This window comes from Canis lupus, chromosome 33 (genome assembly GCF_003254725.2).
Source record: "Canis lupus dingo isolate Sandy chromosome 33, ASM325472v2, whole genome shotgun sequence".
NCBI lineage: Eukaryota > Metazoa > Chordata > Mammalia > Carnivora > Canidae > Canis > Canis lupus.
The window spans coordinates 25,248,104-25,266,770 of NC_064275.1; the positions used below are offsets into that span (position 1 = coordinate 25,248,104).

At 35.6% G+C, this 18,667-nt stretch overlaps 2 protein-coding genes across 4 annotated transcripts in view; one reads left to right on the forward strand and one right to left on the reverse strand.

Annotated features, from left to right (window-relative positions):
- EAF2 (ELL associated factor 2) overlaps positions 1 to 18,667 on the forward strand; it is a 189,162-nt gene that overhangs the window by 98,221 nt on the left and 72,274 nt on the right. The gene's annotated exons all lie outside the window — the stretch shown is intronic.
- IQCB1 (IQ motif containing B1) overlaps positions 1 to 18,667 on the reverse strand; it is a 66,422-nt gene that overhangs the window by 9,487 nt on the left and 38,268 nt on the right. For all 3 annotated transcript variants that reach the window (XM_025475734.3, XM_049105514.1, XM_025475744.3), the window contains exons 11-12: positions 3,617 to 3,759; positions 1,212 to 1,360 (exon numbers count right to left, since the gene is read on the reverse strand). In XM_025475734.3, coding sequence (XP_025331519.1) covers positions 1,212 to 1,360; positions 3,617 to 3,759 — 292 coding nt within the window. The remainder of the gene's footprint in view (positions 1 to 1,211; positions 1,361 to 3,616; positions 3,760 to 18,667) is intronic.

Genomic DNA, 18,667 nt, shown 5'->3' on the forward strand with positions numbered 1-18,667 from the left:
TAAGGACCTCTATGCTTCTTTCTCTAAGGAATGGTGGACAAACTGGGGTATCTCACTTTAGAGTGTAGGACCCTTTTATAAAATTTTGGGCTCATCTAAATAGGCAAGGCAGTAATTCAATTTAATAAGGGCCCAGTTGATTCTTTGATAGAGAAGAGTTTTAAAAAGGAAGTAGGCATGAGGTAAAGGTATTAGAAAGGACCCAAAGGTTCCTCTAAAAGAAGTATGTCTAATACCAATATCCATGGGTTCTTAGATGGGCCTGTTTAACAGAGGGTGAAACAGAGATGTAGGTGTGGTTTGGTGAAGGTATAGGATTATTTGTTGCAGATAGACCTTGACATCACCAGAAAAGTCTGAGGAAGAAGGATGCAGCAGATAAATACCTTCCTATTTCTGTAATACTTACTCTATCCTATTTTTTTAGTTTTAAATAATCTTTGTAAAACGTAATCACAGAGAATTAAGAAAGAAACTATACAAAATCTATCGCTGTGAAAAACTGAAATTAACCCAAACTTCAGCAATAAAGAACTATAAAATGCTATAGGACCTGATATCCTAAAATGAAAGTTAACAGGTATAACTGAATAACAGATGTTAGGAAAATTGGTCATTAAATGAAATAAATAGCCTTGTGTGCCATGCTTTTCCAAGGCAATAAAATATTACTAAATCTGAGGAATATTATCATTTAAGAAAGTGATTCTATAATTCAAGAATTATATTGATCCAGTTATATCCAATACATTTTATGTACATTAAAAAAATAAACTATGATGGGCTGAACTAGTACAGGCTTTGCAATTCACAAAATACCTTCCCATAAATTGGGTCATCTCTATTCACATAACAGCTGAGTGAAAAGGGTAGGGTAAATATCCATTCATACATCAAGCACATACTGAGAGCTGACAACAATAGATAAGACTTAGTTCTTTACCTCTGAGGAAGTCACAGCCAAGGAAAGAAAGAAAAATTAACAAATAACTGCAGTATGATAAATGGTGTACAAAGTTCTATGTAAGTAGTAAGGACTGAGTGTCTAAATCAGTTTGTCCAATGGTAAAGAGGTTCTTATTTTATAGAAACTAAGACTCAGAAAAGCTAAGTGACTAGACCAATAGTTTACAGCAGGTATATACAAAGTCAGCTTTGAATTCATGTTTTTGCCTCCTAATCCAGTAGTCTTTTTGCTACGTTAGACTCACTGCTCTTTGAAGTATGACAGCTGCTTTATATTCCGTGAGAGATGGCCTCTGTTGGCGAAAATTTTTCCTTTCCCTGTACCCTCTCCAGTGTTTCTGGATAATCAAGGCTGATTTCTCTTCTATTTCCCGATTATATTTTTCCACCTGACCTAAAAAGATGACAGACACTATTACAACATACTCAACTGCTATGCTTTCTCAATTTCTGGAATCAGGATAATGATAACAACACTCCTACAGTTTTTTTGTTTCTTTAAATATTGTTCATTAATTTCCCCAATTTTATTATTTTACAATGATTCTAACATAGCCGGAAAAAAAGTCCAAAAATTTTCTCAGATTATGCATGTTCTTTAGGGAAAAGATTCATATACTTTTTGTGGCAAAGGAATGAAAAAGGGTTAAAAATCCAGGAGCAAGAATATTTAGAAAAAAGAATACAAGTATGTGGCTAGGAATTCAATCCATACCATCAGAGGGAAAAGGCAAAATGCATGTATGTTAACTACTCTGTGTACTTCCAAATTTCTCTTAAGTCTACAGATGACTACAGGTGACTCTCTTTTTACCTTCTGGGAGGTGCTATATGTGAGAGAAAGAAAGAACTCTAGGATGTCTCACAAATGGGAAATTGAGTACACTGCTGGTGCTATTACCTGAGATGGTATTCAGGGAGGGGAAATGGGTAGAGCGAGGGGGGAGATAATAACCAGTTTTTGGGATGCCTGTAGATATCTAACTAAAGGTATCCAACAGGGAGCTGGCTACAGAGTTGTGCTGTCCAACCGCAAATGGTTACTTTAAATAAGGTTAAAAATTCATGTGCTTGTGTGCACTAGCCACGTTTCAAGTACTCAATGGCCATGGCTAACCAGTAGGAACTATATTCAACAGTGCTGATAAAGAACATTTCATTTGTAAAAAGTTCTATTAGGAAGTGCTGGTTTAGGGGCACTTGGGTGGTTTAGTCGGTTAAGCATCTGCCTTCGGTTCAGATTGTGCTTCCAGGGTCCTGGGATTGAGCTCCATGCAGGGCTCCCTGCTAGGAAGAGAGTCTGCTTCTCCCTCTTCCTTTACCCCTCACCCCTACTTGCGTTCACTTTCTCTCTCTCTCAAATAAATAAATAAAATCTTTATTTTTTTTTTAAAAAAAGGAAGTGCTGGTTTAGAGCTTGAGAAGATGAAGATGCAAACAAGATTTGAGTGTGCTAAGCACTCAGTAGTTGAAGCTATAATTATGGATAGGATACCACAGGAAGAGCAACATGAGAATAAGAAGTGAAGATGGAAACCTGGGAAACATCTATATTTAAGGAAAAAGGAAAAATAAGAGGTTAGCAAAGAATACTGGGAATAAGTGGTAGGAAGGGAAGAGGAAGAACAAAAAAAAAATCTTGAAACCATTCAGATTCCCATACTATAATATTAATTTCAGCTTAGTGTGTAAAAAATGTCAAGATGTGATGGAACTGGAGGATATTATGCTGAGTGAAGTCAATCGGAGAAGGACAATCATTATATGGTTTCACTCATATGGGGAATATAAGAAATAGTGAAAGGGATTATAGGGAAAATGAGTGGGAAAAATTAGAGAAAGTGACAAAACATGAGAAACTCCTAACATTTTCCTGGGAAATGAACAAGGGGTAGTGGAAGGGGAGCCAGGCTAGGGGGGATAGAGTGACTGGGTGATGGGCACTGAGGGGGGCACCTGACAGGATGAGCACTATATGTTGGCAAATTGAACTTCAATAAACAAAAATACATAAACAAAAACAAAAGCAAACAAAAATGGCAAGATGTCACAAGGTTTATACTGCGATATGAGTAAAGTTCTGATTCCAGAATGTAGCAGTATTCTAACTCCTTACGTAAAATCAAGGGGATTGTTTCTGAAAGCTAACTTTAAGCACATCTTTTTATGTTTCACTAATTTATTTGAAAGATAAGAAAACTTGTGGAGAGATCACTCATCATCAACTAATAGGCTTTAATAAAAAAAAAAGTGACTTTTTTTTCTGACTCGAGATTTTTTTTTCCTTTTTTTTTTTTTATTGGTGTTCAATTTACTAACATACAGAATAACACCCAGTGCCCGTCACCCATTCACTCCCACCCCCCGCCCTCCTCCCCTTCTACCAACCCTAGTTCGTTTCCCAGAGTTAGCAGTCTTTACGTTCTGTCTCCCTTTCTGATATTTCCCACCCATTTCTTCTCCCTTCCCTTATTTTCCCTTTCACTATTATTTATATTCCCCAAATGAATGAGAACTCGAGATTTAACTGAGAAAGGTTTACCTGAGAAAGGAGAAACAAGAAAAAGGTACAAATTAAAAGAAAAAATCATCAGGTAGCAGGAAATCTGGTTCATTAAAAGACACTTATAAAACTGACATCGCCACCTACCTGGATGAACTATTTCGAGCATACTCAGCCGTAATTCTCGGGACAATCTCATGGCTCTCTGTCTTTGAAGTTGCAACTGTAATCTGCGGTCCTCTTCTTCTTTCTGCTTATTTAGCTTTAGTAATATCTTGGTTCGTTTAGATCTGTGATAGAAACATTAAGTACCTTATACACAATTTTTTCATAAATGATATACCCATTTAAAGATGTGAAAAAATGTTTAACCTCACTAATAATTATATACATGCAGTTTGTTATATGCAGTAACAAATTGAAAACAAACTGTATATCCCACAATAGGGAATTGGATAAATAAATTACTGGTTCATTCACTAGACAGGATTCTATGAACCATAAAAATATAAAAATTTCAAAAAATATTTAGCAAATTGGGAGAGTACCTAAATCTAATGTCAAGTGAAAATAAAATCAGGATATAGAAAACATCCAAAACATGTTATAAACATGTATTACATACATAAAAAAGCCCCCAAAGGATTGAAAAACAAAATTTCAAGAGTGATTTTTATTTTTGCTGCATGGAATGATTATGAATGATTTTTTTCTTCTTCATGTTCACCTATTTCTCAACTACGGACTAATAATCATTATTATTAGAATCAATTATGAAAATTTTCATGTGGATACAAATAGTTTAACTGGCATCTGTATATTAGCTTTTCTTATTCACCAAAATTTCTCCTTAGCCATTCTACCTAGTTTTGATTGCTTCTTAATTACTTATGTAAGGAGATCACAAATATTAGTCTATAGTGAATATACTCAAAATGCTTTCAGATATCCATAGAAAAAGAAACCAGAAAGGGTAAGAAGAGAATACATTATTCATGTCTATAGACTTGATTTGCTTGTATCTCACTCAAGAGCATTTGCTCTTATATTCTTTTTCAGAATTAAACTGCCAGCAAATGAGGTTCTTCTCTATAGCTTTGTAGACAGGTAGACTTCAAAATAGTTATGGTTATAATGATTTTTAATTCAGTTCTTTTGGAAAAGGAAAAACAAGCATAAAGCAATTTAAAAAATCTTTTAAAACCAAAAAACCTCACAAAATTATTTTGATAAAATTTTTTGTAAGGTTTTCGTTTATTTTATTAGTATTTAACTGCTACTAATTACAATTTAAGTGTTTTCTTAGCTTTACACTTTGTCAAGAGTCAGAGGCTTGTTTCAAAATATCTTTATCATTCTGAAAGGCAGAGAAGACCTCAAAGTGCACATGTACCAAAAAGATAAGGGCTAGCTGAATAGTTTCTAAGTGTCTCTTCCTCTTCCAAAGAGTTGGAAAAGATGTAAGGGGCCTTTATGTTCTCAAAGAATTCTTATAGAACTCTCCCTGCAAAATTCTAGATTGTCTACAACATATAGGTAAGGACATTTTACCCTTTAACTATTTATGGAAGGTAAAAGACAACTGCTGGCCCTAAACAAAACCTCCTTTTAAATTACCTCATTGGTAGATTATGTCTAATATTTCATTATCATTATTTTAAATTTACTACTAGTAAAAGAAACAGTAATAATTAAAATTGTATTGCTAGGGCATTTAATCTGTCAGAAAAATGCGTCTGAGAAAAGCCTGTAAGTAATAAAATACAGTAAAAATGAAAGGACTATGGAACATGGAGGTAGAAGTAAAATTTTTAAATTTTTTTTAGAAGTAAAATTTAAGAAATAGAAATATAGTAGAAAAGTAAAGTTCAAAGACTGAAATGACTATAAATTATAAATATGTATGTTTCTGGATTCATGCTTTAATTTCATATTTGAAAATATTTATTAAGAATTAATGTGATTTTGAATTTGAACGTTTTCCTCCCACTTAGGAACATTCTAGTTAGTTACTAGTAGTTAGTTACTCTGTAGTTCTAGTTAGAGAGTTTCTTAAATCACTAAAAAATGAAAAGAATATTCATTTAACTGGTCTCTTTATAAGAAAGACTACGCATTTGACCATCTGGCATCTGTGTGCACTTCTGAAAAGGAAGAGTGATCAGATATATTCCCAAAATAGTTCATATAAGTATATTCCATGAGTTACATTTAATCAACATGAATCTTTACCATCAAAGAGGGAGCTAGCCCAACTATATATTACTAAGACATCAGAAGTCTCTCAGAATTCCTTTGCCAGAGAATAGTAAGTAGAAACTGGGGAGTCCCATATGAGCTGATTGCCAAAATAGTTGAGTTCGTTAACTCAACAAACATTTATCTGAGTGCTGCCTGCTTGGTACCATCAACTCAGGGAAACAGAGAAGAAACATAGTTCTGCCCTTCAGAGCTCAATTTCAAGGAGAAGTTGAAGGGTAGCAGAATATGCATTTTGGCATAAGGATTATTTTGAGCTGGAGGCAAATGAGAATCCACAAATGTAGAAAGAGCTTTCCAGACCTTCCAGGATTAAAAGCAGAAACGTCTCACAAACGAACACTAATAAATCCTCCCTCCCAAAGAAGTTTTATGGCCATGAAGAAGATGGAAAGTTGGTGCCAAGATGGACCTAGACAACCCACATATTTCATTAGATTCCAAAATATATTTACCTTTCCAGAATTTCCTTACTTTGGAGGTCTAAAATCCTTTTCTTTTTACCTATCACTTCGCTATGAATTTATTATTCTTTGTTAAGATGCTATATATGCCCAAGTTCTAACTACTCATTTGACTTAATGGTCATGTGAGGTTTCTTCTGCATCATGGGCACTGTACACGTTAATAAATTGTTTTTCTCTTGTTAATGGTCCCCCCCCCCCCCATTTTTGTTGTCAGTCTGATGTCCAGGGAATGAACCTAAAATAGGTAAAGGGAAATATTTTTCTTCCCCTACAAAGTGAAACAAGTACAATTAAGACACCAAAACATGAGGGAAGCCTGGGTGGCTCAGCGGTTGAGCATCTGCTTTCGGCTCAGGTCATGATCCTAGAGTCCTAGGATCGAGTCCCACATCGGGCTCCCTGCATGGAGCCTGTTTCTCTCTCTGCCTATGTCTCTGCCTCTATCTCTCATGAATAAATAAAATCTTTTTAAAAATGTATCAGCAGTATGATAAAGGTAGGTAAGTTGGGAGGTTTCCCAAACATAACTGGTGTTAGCTGTTAGCTGTGTCTGAAAATTTTGCTGAGCACCTAATAGAAAATAACGTTTCTGACCATAAAAGATGATTCAGTAAAAAAGAAACCCCCAAGTGGTAAGAGGATGGGCAAAATGGGTAAAGCGGAGTGGGAAGCACAGGCTTCTAGTTATGGCATGAGCAAGTAATGTGGATGAAAGGTATGGAATATGGAATACAGTTAATGGTATTGTAATAGCATTATATGGTGACAGATAGTAGTTATGCTTGTGGTAGCACAGCATAAGTGTAGACCCATCTACATATCACTAAGTTGTATACCTGAAACTAATGTAACTATACATTAGTCTAAAAAAAAGGCAGCTCAAATGGTATCTTATACATCATGAAAAATAAAAAAATAAACCCCCCTCACGAGAGTGCATTATTATTAAAGGTGTGACTACACAAGAGTGCCTCTTGCTGGAATTTAAAAATTCTGATCAATTTGGGCCCATAATTATGAGTGGTAGGCAGTCCCTTCCCCCAACAAAAAAACACAGGAGGGAAAAGTTATTCTGAGATAGCAAGTTGACCACAAAGAGACAGAAATAACCTTTGCAGAAAGCCCAGTTATAAAAAAAGAAAAATTTGCATAAACTATTTCAACTTGAAAAGATGCTGAAGCCTGAGCAAACTTGAAATTAAAAAGTAATAAATAAATAGAACCCAAAGATTAAAACTATACTTCAATCTGTCCCAAAACTTCAAACTCAAAATACTGGAAAAAAACAAATTACAATGTGAGATTTTTTTAAAAGATTTTAATTATTTATTCATGAGAGAAGCAGAGACATAGGCAGAGGAAGAAACAGGCTCCCTGCAGCGAGCATGATGCAGGACTCAATCCCAAAACCCCAGGGTCATGACCTGAGCCAAAGACAGATGCTCGACCACTGAGCCACCCAGGTGTCTCATAATGTGAGATTTAAATAATTCTGGTTTCACAGCTAATCTCTTCTAATGGAAATACTTATAACTGGACTGGTTTTGTTATTCAATGGAATTTCTATTTTAAAATAGTGGAACATTAATTAGATTTTATAGATACACTTTTTTTTTTTAAGATTTTATTTATTTATTCATGAGAATACACAGGGATGAGAGAGAGAGAGGCAGAGACCCAGGCAGAGGGAGAAGCAGGCTCCATGCAGGGAGCCCGACGTGGACTCGATCCCGGGTCTCCAAAATCACGCCCTGGGAGGAAGGTGGCGCTAAACCACTGAGCCACTCCGGCTGCCCTAGATACACTTTTAAGTGGACAAAAATCTGTAATCCTGGGATACTTTTAAATAGATTTTAATATTACAAGAGAAAGTAAACTGGCAGATTTGACAACTACTATGAGAGTAAAAATTAATTAATTAATTAATTAATTAATTCATCACCATGAGTCCATGGTATAGATGTACCTTTAAATGTAAGAGGGCAGAGAGCTGAGAATGATAGCAAGTAGAATCCATAAGTAATAAATACTCTACCTAAGTTCACCACAGAAGGCAAGGCTATACCAAGAACATCTCAGATTTTTGAAGAGAATAATATACGTTGTGACTCTCAAAGTATTAATCATTTCCCAAATTTATTTGACCACAGAAATCCTTTTAAAAATGTTTTTAAACAAATACATTGCAGGTTCCACAATAAACTTTGAGCAATGCTGTAATGGATTTTAACTGCCTCTCACAAGTATTATTTATTTAACATATCTATTTGTCTAACTGGATCTGAAAACACTAAAAGGCAAAAATGTACCATATGCATTTTTCCCACTATAATTTTTTCTAAGTTCGAGGTAATATGCTAAAAAAAAAAACAAACCCTTTATATTATTATAATCTTAGGAGGGACACAAACAATTATCCCCATTAAATAGATGGGAAGGGCACCTGGTTGAGCATCTGCCTTTGGCTCAGGTCATGAACCCGGGGTCCTGGGATTGAGTTCCGCATCAGGCTTCCCCTTGGTAGTTTGCTTCTCCCTCTGCCTAGGTCTCTGTCTTTCCCTGTGTCTCTTATGAATAAATAAATAAAATCTTTAAAAATAAATTAAATAGATGGGAAACTTGGGGCTGAGAGGTTGCGCATCTTGTCTATGGTCATTCAGCCCAAAGTTGCTGAGGTGAAATACAAAATCAAGTCTGTTTAACTCTCCCAATACCCAGATAGCCTCTTGCATATATTTGGCAATTTTAAAAATTCATGCTTTTTAAAAAACAAACAAAACTCATGCCAATATTAATAATCTATCTTTAACTTCTTTAAAGGCGATTTTCATCAATGACTTAAATCTAAATTTTAGTTCACTATTTTATTTATTTTATTTATTTTTTGTTTTTTTTTAATTTTTATTTATTTATGATAGAGAGAGAGAGAGAGAGAGAGAGAGAGGCAGAGACACAGGCAGAGGGAGAAGCAGGCTCCATGCACCGGGAGCCCGACGTGGGATTCGATCCCGGGTCTCCAGGATCGCACCCTGGGCCAAAGGCAGGCGCCAAACCGCTGCGCCACCCAGGGATCCCTAGTTCACGATTTTAAAACATTTTTATAACTGAGAAATTCATTTGCAGTTATTAAAAGACTAGTTTTAGTTCTCTTAAAAAACTGACTTCTAGAATATGCAAGTTTCACTACAGTGAATGAAAATTTAGCTTTAAGTTTAAGGCTGCTTGAAAAATCACCTCTAAGATGGCTCTATTTCATCGTAAATGACTAGGAAGGAGCTAAGTCATGTAGTTGTGTGGATGTATGTATATGTTATTCTTTCCACTGCCTCTAAGAATCTGGATGAGTCAGTCATATAAAAAAGTGGGCCATGTCTTCAGGATTTCATTTTTTGGTCCACTTCAAACAGATAAATGATAAACTGTGTTATATCTAAATGACTGTATCTACCCATTCCATATTTACTGACAAAACTCAGGTGAATATACTAAAACTTTTATGAACTCATACATGTTTTTACCATAATTATATATGAAGGCAATTTTTTACTTTAAGGGTTAATAATTGACTATCACTGCCTCTCTCTGTAGGCCTGGTCCATGAAAAAGTCTTATCAGGTGAATAGGATTGTGTATTTGTTCCAGCAGATGTTTGTCTTATATTATGTCCTGTGCTTTGAAAGTACGTACATCTAGTTACTGGAGTACTGAAATGTGTTTCAGAATAAGAATGAAAGCAAGAGTAAAAGAAACAGCTGGAGAAGCAAGTGGTTCGAAAGGAGGATCCTGAACTCACTCCTTCCCCCAGATAAACAAGGCTTCAACTAAATATAGAGCAACTCTTTCTGGAAACAACCTAAAGATTAGCTATCCCACAGTGAAAGATATAAAGAAAAAGTCACACAGGGAAGAGTAGAAGGGACAGAGATGCAATCTAGTTCGGATTCATACTACTAGTGCAGTGATCCACAGGGGGAAAGATACCACAGGCACAGAGGTTCAAAACCCCATCAGGCAACCCTGCCCTGAGGACATGCACCTAAAGAAGTGCTCATAATGTCCAGCTTTGAAAATCAGTGGGGGCTTAACTCTGAGACAGTAGGAAGGCTATAGGAAACCAAGATTCTACTCTTTAAGGTCCCATGCACAAATTTACTTGCTCTGAGACCTAGCACAGAAGCAGCAGTTAAAAAAGTGCCTTAGCCATATATATAGGAAATTTACTATTTCCTATATAGGAAATTTACTATTTACTATTTCCTATGATTTTAGGCTGTGTGTGCCAGAGGACCAGGGATCTGTAGGTACTTTCTCTAGGAACAGAAGTACTGGTGTGTTCCATTTCTGACATTATCTATCTACTCTGCTAGCACCACATGTCTCTCTCCAGTGTTGCCCTATGGACTCACCACACCAACTGGCAGGTACCAATGGCTGGAATGAGCACCTTCTAAAAGCATCTCCTGCCTCACTGCATTCAGTGAAAAGCATTGGCCTGGACTGGCACCCACCCAAATTGGCTGACAGGGGCAGTTGTAGATAGCCCCACCTCCCAGTGTGCCCACAAGAGTTGCAGCCCAATCATAAAAGGAGAGAGCGTGAAGCCCACACAGGGAGCACCCCCACAGCACCTGGTTCTGGTGACATAAGGAAGACTGTGCTTCTGGGCCCTCCAGGACACCTTCTATATAAAGCTACTTCTTCAAGACCAGGAATTGATCAACCTAATACATAGAAACAAATATAGAAAGTCAGGCAAAATGAGGAGACAGAGGAATATGGTCCAAATGAAAGAACAAGAAAAAATTTCAGAACTACATGAAATGGAGATGAACAATCTACCAGATAAAGAATTCAAAGAAATGGTTATGAAGATGCTCACTAAACTTGGGAGAAGAATAGATGAACACAGTGAGAACTTCAACAAATATTAAAAAAAAAAATCAGAGCTAAAGAATAAACAAACTGAAAAATAAACTAGAAGGAAATCAATAGATTAGACAACACAGAGGAGCCAATCAGCAATCTAGAAGACAGTAGAGTGGAAATTATTCAAGCTGAACAGCAAAAAGAATGAAAAACTTGAAAAAATTAGAATAAAGAACTTCTAGGACAAAATCTAATGTACTAACATATGTGTATCAGGGGTCTCAGATGAGTAGAGTCCCAGAAAGGGGTAGAAAACTTATTTGACAAAATAGTAGCTGAAAATTTCCCTAACCTGAGGAAGGAAACAGACATCCATGTCCACAAAGCAAAGAAACTCCAAACAATATTAACCCAAGGAAGTCTACATCAAGATACACAATAATTAAAATATTAAAAATTAAAAGAGAGCATCTTAAAAGCAGCAAGAGATAAACAACTAGTTATGTAACAAGGGAACACCTTCAAGGTTGATTTCTAGCAGAATTTTTGCAGACTAGAAGTTGCATGATATATTCAAGTTCTGAATAGAAAAATCTATACCGGGATCCCTGGGTGGCGCAGCGGTTTAGCGCCTGCCTTTGGCCCAGGGCATGATCCTGGAGACCTGGGACTGAATCCCATGTCGGGCTCCCAGTGCATGGAGCCTGCTTCTCTCTCTGCCTATGTCTCTGCCTCTCTCTCTCTCTCTCTCTCTCTCTCTGTGTGACTATCATAAATAAATAAAAATTAAAAAAAAAAAAAAAGAAAAAAGAAAAATCTATACCCAAGAGTACCCAGCAAGATTACCAATCAGAATAGGAGATAAAGTTCCTCAGACAAACAAAAGTTAAAGGAGTTCATCACCACTAAAACCAGACTTACAAGAAATATTAAAGGGACTCCTTTAAGTAGCTAAAGGCTATAACTAGAAGAAAGAAATTTATGAAAAAAAAAATCTCATTGGTAAAAGCAAACATATAAAGACAATGGATGAACCATTTATCAAGCTAGTAAGAATGTTAAAAGACAAAAGTAGTAAAGTGAACTGTACCTAATACAATATATGTCAAAAACAAAAAACATGGTGATGGGGGAATGTTTTAGAATGTGTTCAAACTTAAGCGACTATTAACTTAATATAGTCTACCATAATTAGAATGTTATATATGAACCTTATGGTAACCACAAACCCAAAATCTATGATAGGTACACAAAAAATAAAAAGCCAACCATAACACTAATGAAAGTCATTAAATCACAGAAGAGAGAGCAAGAGAAGAAAAAAACAGAACTACAAAAACAACCAGAAAACCAACAAAATGGCAATAAGTACATACCTGTCATAATTACTTTAAATATAAGTGGACAATACAAAAGACACAGAGCAACTGAATGGATTTAAAAAAGACCCATATACATGCTGCCTACTAGACTCACTTCAGATCTAAGACACATATAGGCTGAAAATAAAGGGATGGAAAAAAGATATTCCATGCAAATAAAACAGTTATAAATAAATATTTATATTTATATGTTTATGTTTATATTAATAAAACAGTTATAAATATATATAAGCACCCAATCAACGTAGAAGCACTTAAATCTACAAAGCAAATATTAATAAATATGAAAGGAGAAAATAACAGTAATACAATAATAGCAAGAACATTAATAAACTACTTAAATCAAAGAATAGATCATCCAGACAGAAAATCAGTAAGGAAAAAGTGAACTTAAACAACATATTAGACCAGATGGATTTAACATATATATATATATATATATATACAGATCACTCCATCCCAAAACAGCAAACTACATATTCTTTTCAATTGTACGTGGAATATTCTTGAGGATAAACCACATGATAGGCCACAAAACAAGTCTCAACATATTTAAGACTGAAACATATCAAGCATCTTTTCCAACTACAATGGTATAAAACTCAAAATCAATTACAAGAAAAAAAAAACCTGAAGAACACAAACACATGGAGGTTAAACATGGTACTAAATAACCAATGGTTCAACAAAGAAATCAAAGAGGAAATAAAAAATTAAGACAAATAAAAATGAAACACAACATTCTAAAATCTATGGGATACAGCAAAAGCAATTCCAAAAGGAAAGTTTAGAGCAATAGAGGCCTACCTCAAAAAACAGAAAAATCTAAAATAATCTAATCTTATACAAAAGAACTAGAAAAAGAAAAACAAAGCCCTTAGTTAACAGAAGAAAAAAGTAATAAAGACTAAGCAGAAATACAATAGTAAAAAAATAAATAAAAATAGAAAAGACCAATGAAACCGCTTCTCTGAAAATATAAACAAAATTAATAAACTTTTAGCAAATTCATCAAGGAAAAAAGAGAGGGCCCAAATAAAATCAGAGATGAAAGTGAGGTTACAAGTAACACCACAGAAATAAGTTGGACAATCTAGAAAAAATGAAATACGCAATCTTACAAGAATGTATCAGGAAGAAACGAAATCTTATCAGACCAATTACTAGTAATGATACTGAATCAGTAATCAAAAAAGCTCTCAACAAACAAAAGTCCAGGATCAACAGGCTCCCATGTGAATTCTACCATTTAGAGAAGAGTTAATATCTACTCAAACTACTGCAAAAAATTTAAAATTTAGAACACTTCCAAATTCATTCTACAAAGCCAACATTACCTTGATACCAAAAACAAAGACACTACAAAAATTATAGGCCAATAACCCTGACATACATAGATGCAAAATTCCTCAATAAATGTATTCAACAATACATTAAAAATACATTAAAAAATCAAATTCATCAATACATACATCAAGTGGGATTTATTTCACAGATGCAAGGATGGTTCAATATTCACAAATCAAATACATGATACACTACTTTAACAAAGGAAAAAATCATATGATCATCTCAATAGATGCAGAAAATGCACCTGACAAAATTCAACAGGCATTTAAGGACAAAAAAACTCTCAATAAAGTATGTATAGATGGAAGATACCTCAAAATAATACAGGACATATCTGACAAACTCATAGCTAACATCAGAAAAGCTTAGAGAGCTTTTCCTCTAAGATTAGGAACTAGTCATGGATGTCCACTCTTACCACTTTTATTCAACATATTCTAGAAGTCTTAGTCACAGCAATCAAACAAAGAAAAAGAAATAAAAGGAATCCAAATTGGGAAGGAAGAAATAAACTGTCACTGTTTCCACATGATGTGGAGTAAGGGATAGGGAGAGATAGGTAGGGGGCCATGAAATCAGGCTCACAAAACAAATCCAAAAATGCTGAGATATAAGGAAACCAGAGATAAGGAAATAGACCAGATCATCTGGCCCGGGATGTTAGGGAGTAGGGAGTATTTTTCTTTGGCAGCTACAGTGTAATCACAGAAAATGACCAGACCACAAAGACAGAAGTCATTAAGTAAGTCATTATCAATAGTCCTTGCTCAAACTAAGAATCTCAAGGCCACAAGAATCTCAAGGCCACAAGCTCCCTGGATAAGTGTTCAATAAAAGACTGGCCTAAAAACCTTCAATGGCACAACCCTGTAGGGACCCTTCTCACGCCTGAGAGCTCATTCTGTATCCTTGCTTAATGAACTTCATTGCTTTACTCAGTCTCTTTTGCGAGATTTATTCTTTAATTCCATGAGATAAGAACATAACTCTCCTGCTTGAATATAATACTACATATAGAAAACCCTAAAGATTCTACAAAAAAAACCCTATTAGAATGAATGATTTCAGTAAATTTGCAGGATATAAAATTAATTTATAGATATGTTGTGTTTTTATATACTAATAACAAAGCAGCAGAAAGAGAAATTAAGAAAACGATCTCATTTAAAATTGTATCAAAAGAATAAAATACCGAGGAATAAACCTTAACCAAGGAGGTAAAAGACCTGTATTCTGAAAACTGTTAAGACACTAATGAAAAAAACTGAAGATGACACAAATTAAGTGTAAAAATATACTGTGCTCATGGATTGGAAAAATAAATATTGTTAAAATGTCCATACTAAAAGTAATGTACAGATTCAATATAGTCTCTACATTGGCATTTTTCACAAAACTAGTACAAATGAATACTAAAACTTGTATGGAACCATATAAGACCCTCAATACTGAATAGCCAAAGCAATCTTCAGAAAGAACAATAAAGCTGGAGGTATCATGTTCCCAGATTTTAAACTATACTACAAAGCTACAGTAATCAAAACAATATAGTACTGGCACATAAACATATAGATGAATGGAACAGAAGAGAGCCCAAAAATGAACTCACACTCCTATGGTCAATTATCTATGACAAAGGAGGCAAGAATATACAATAATAGTCTCTTCAACAAATATTGTTGGGGGAAATTGGAAAACTACACGCAAATGAATAAACTTGACCACTGTCTTTTATGCAAAAATAAACACCAAATGGATTAAAGGCCTAAATGTAACACATGAAATTATAAAACTCCTAAAACAAAACACTGGCAATAAACTCTTAGACATCAGTCTCAGTAATATTTTTTATTTTTTGTGTATATTTTTTATTGGAGTTCAATTTGCCAACATCTAGCATAACACCCAGCGCTCATCCCGTCAAGTGGCCCCTCAGTGCCCGTCACCCAGTCACCCCAACCCACCCACCTCCTTTTCCACCATCCCTTGTTTGTTTCCCAGAGTTAGGGATCTCTCATGTTTTGTCACGCTCACTGATATTTCCCACTCATTTTCTCTTCTTTCCCCTTCATTCCCTTTCACTATTTTTTATATCCCCCAAATGAATGAGACCATATAATGTTTGTCCTTCTCTGATGGACTTACTTCACTCAGCATAATAGCCCTCCAGTTCCATCCATGTTGAAGCAAATGGTGGGTATTCGTTGTTAACAAAGCCTGAGTAATATTCCATTGTATACATATATCACAGCTTCTTTATCCATTCATCTTAAGACGGACACTGAGGCTCCTTCCACAGTTTGGCTACTGTGGACATTGCTGCTAGAAACATTGGGGTGCAGGTGTCCCAGTGTTTCACTGCATCTGTATCCTTGGGGTAAATCGCCAGCAGTGCAATTGCTGAGTCATAGGGCAGTTCTATTTTTAACTCTTTGAGGAACCTTCACACAGTGTTCCAGAGTGGCTGCACCAGTTCCCATTCCCACCAACAGTGCAGGAAGGTTCCCCTTTCTCCATATCCTCTCCAACATTTGTTGTTTCCTGTCTTGTTAATTTTCCCCATTCTCACTGGTGTGAGGTGGGATCTCATTGTAGTTTTGATTTATATTTCCCTGATGGCAAGTGATGCAGAGCATATTTTCATGTGCTTGTTGGCCATGTCTATGTCTTCCTCGGTGAGACTTCTCTTCATGTCTTTTGCCCATTTCATGATTGGATTGTTTCTTTGCCGTTGAGTTTAATAAGTTCTTTATAGATCTTGGATACTAGCCCTTTATCTGATACGTCATTTGCAAATATCTTCTCCCATTCTGTAGGTTGTCTTTTAGTTTTGTTAACTGTTTCTTTTGCTGTGCAGAAGCTTTTTCTCTAAAGTCCCAATAATTCATTTTTGCTTTTGTTTCCCTTGCCTTCATAGATGTATCTTGCAAGAAGTTGCTGTGGCCAAGTTCAAAAAGGGTGTTGCCTGTGTTCTCCTCTAAGATTTGATGGACTCTTGTCTCACATTTAGATCTTTCATCCATTTTGAGTTTATCTTTGTGTATGGTGTAGGAGAATGGTACAGTTTCATTCTTCTGCATGTGGCTGTCCAATTTTGCCAGCACCATTTATTGAAGAGACTGTCCTTTTTCCAGTGGATAGTCCTTCCTGCTTTGTTCCAACTCTCTGAAGAAAGTCCATGGTATTTTGATAGAGATTGCATTAAACGCGTAAATTGCCCTGGATAACATTGACATTTTCACAATATTCATTCTTCCAATCCATGAGCATGGAATATCTTTCCATCTCTTTGTGTCTTCCTCAATTTCTTTCAGAAGTGTTCTGTAGTTTTTAGGGTATAGATCCTTTACCTCTTTGTTTAGGTTTATTCCTAGGTATCTTATGCTTTTGGGTGCAATTGTAAATGGGATTGACTCCTTAATTTCTCTTTCTTCAGTCTCATTGTTAGTGTATAGAAATGCCATTGACTTCTGGGCATTGATTTTGTATCCTGCCACACTGCCAAATTGCTGTATGAGTTCTAGCAATCTTGGGGTGGAGGCTTTTGGGTTTTCTATATAGAGTATCATGTCATCGGCGAAGAGGGAGAGTTTGACGACTTCTTCGCCAATTTGAATGCCTTTTATTTCTTTTTGTTGTCTGATTGCTGAGGCTAGGACTTCCAGTACTATGTTGAATAGCAGTGGTGAGAGTGGACATCCCTGTCTTGTACCTGATCTTAGGGGAAAGGCTCCCAGTGTTTCCCCACTGAGAACAATATTTGCCGTGAGCTTTTTGTAGATGGCTTTTAAGATGTTGAGGAATGTTCCCTCTATCCCTATACTCTGAAGAGTTTTGATCAGGAATGGATGCTCTATTTTGTCAAATGCTTTCTCTGCATCTATTGAGAGGATCATATGGTTCTTGGTTTTTCTCTTGCTGATATGGTCAATCACATTGATTGCTTTACGAGTGTTGAACCAGCCTTGCATCCCGGGGACAAATCCCACTTGGTAATGGTGAATAATCTTAATGTACTGTTGGATCCTATTGGCTACTATCTTGTTGAGAAGGTTTGCATCTGTGTTCATCAGGGATATTGGTCTCTAATTCTCCTTTTTGGTGGGGTCTTTGGTTTTGGAATTAAGGTGATGCTAGCCTCATAGAACGAGTTTGGAAGTGTTCCATCCCTTTCTATCTTTTGGAATAGCTTTAGTAGAATAGGTATGGTTTCTTCTTTAAACGTTTGATAGAATTCCCTTGGGAAGCCATCTGGCCCTGGACTTTTGTGTTTTGGGAGGTTTTTGATGACTGCTTCAATTTCCTCCCTGGTTATTGGCCTGTTCAGGTTTTCTATTTCTTCCTGTTCCAGTTTTGGTAGTTTGTGGTTTTCCAGAAATGCATCCATTTCTTCTAGATTGCCTAATTTATTGGTGTATAGCTGCTCATAATATGTTTTTAAAAGCATTTGTATTTCCTTGGTATTGGTTGTGATCTCTCCTTTTTCATGATTTTATTAATTGGAGTCTTTTCTCTTTTGTTTTTAATAAGGCTGGCTAATGGTTTATCTATGTTATTAATTCTTTCCAAGAACCAACTCCTGGTTTTGTTGATCTGTTCCACAGTTCTTCTGGTCTCTATTTCATTGAGTTCTGCTCGAATCTTTATTAACTCTCTTCTTCTGCTGGGTATAGGTTTTATTTGCTATTCTTTCTCCAGTTCCTTTAGGTGCAAGTTAGCTTGTGCATTTGAGTTTTTTCCAGTTTTTTTCCAAGATTTTGAATGGTTGCATCTTCATTCTCATTAGTTTCCATAAATCTTTTTAATTCTTCTCTAATTTCCTGGTTGACCCTTTGATCTTTTACCTCTACATGTTTGAAATCTTTCCAAATTTC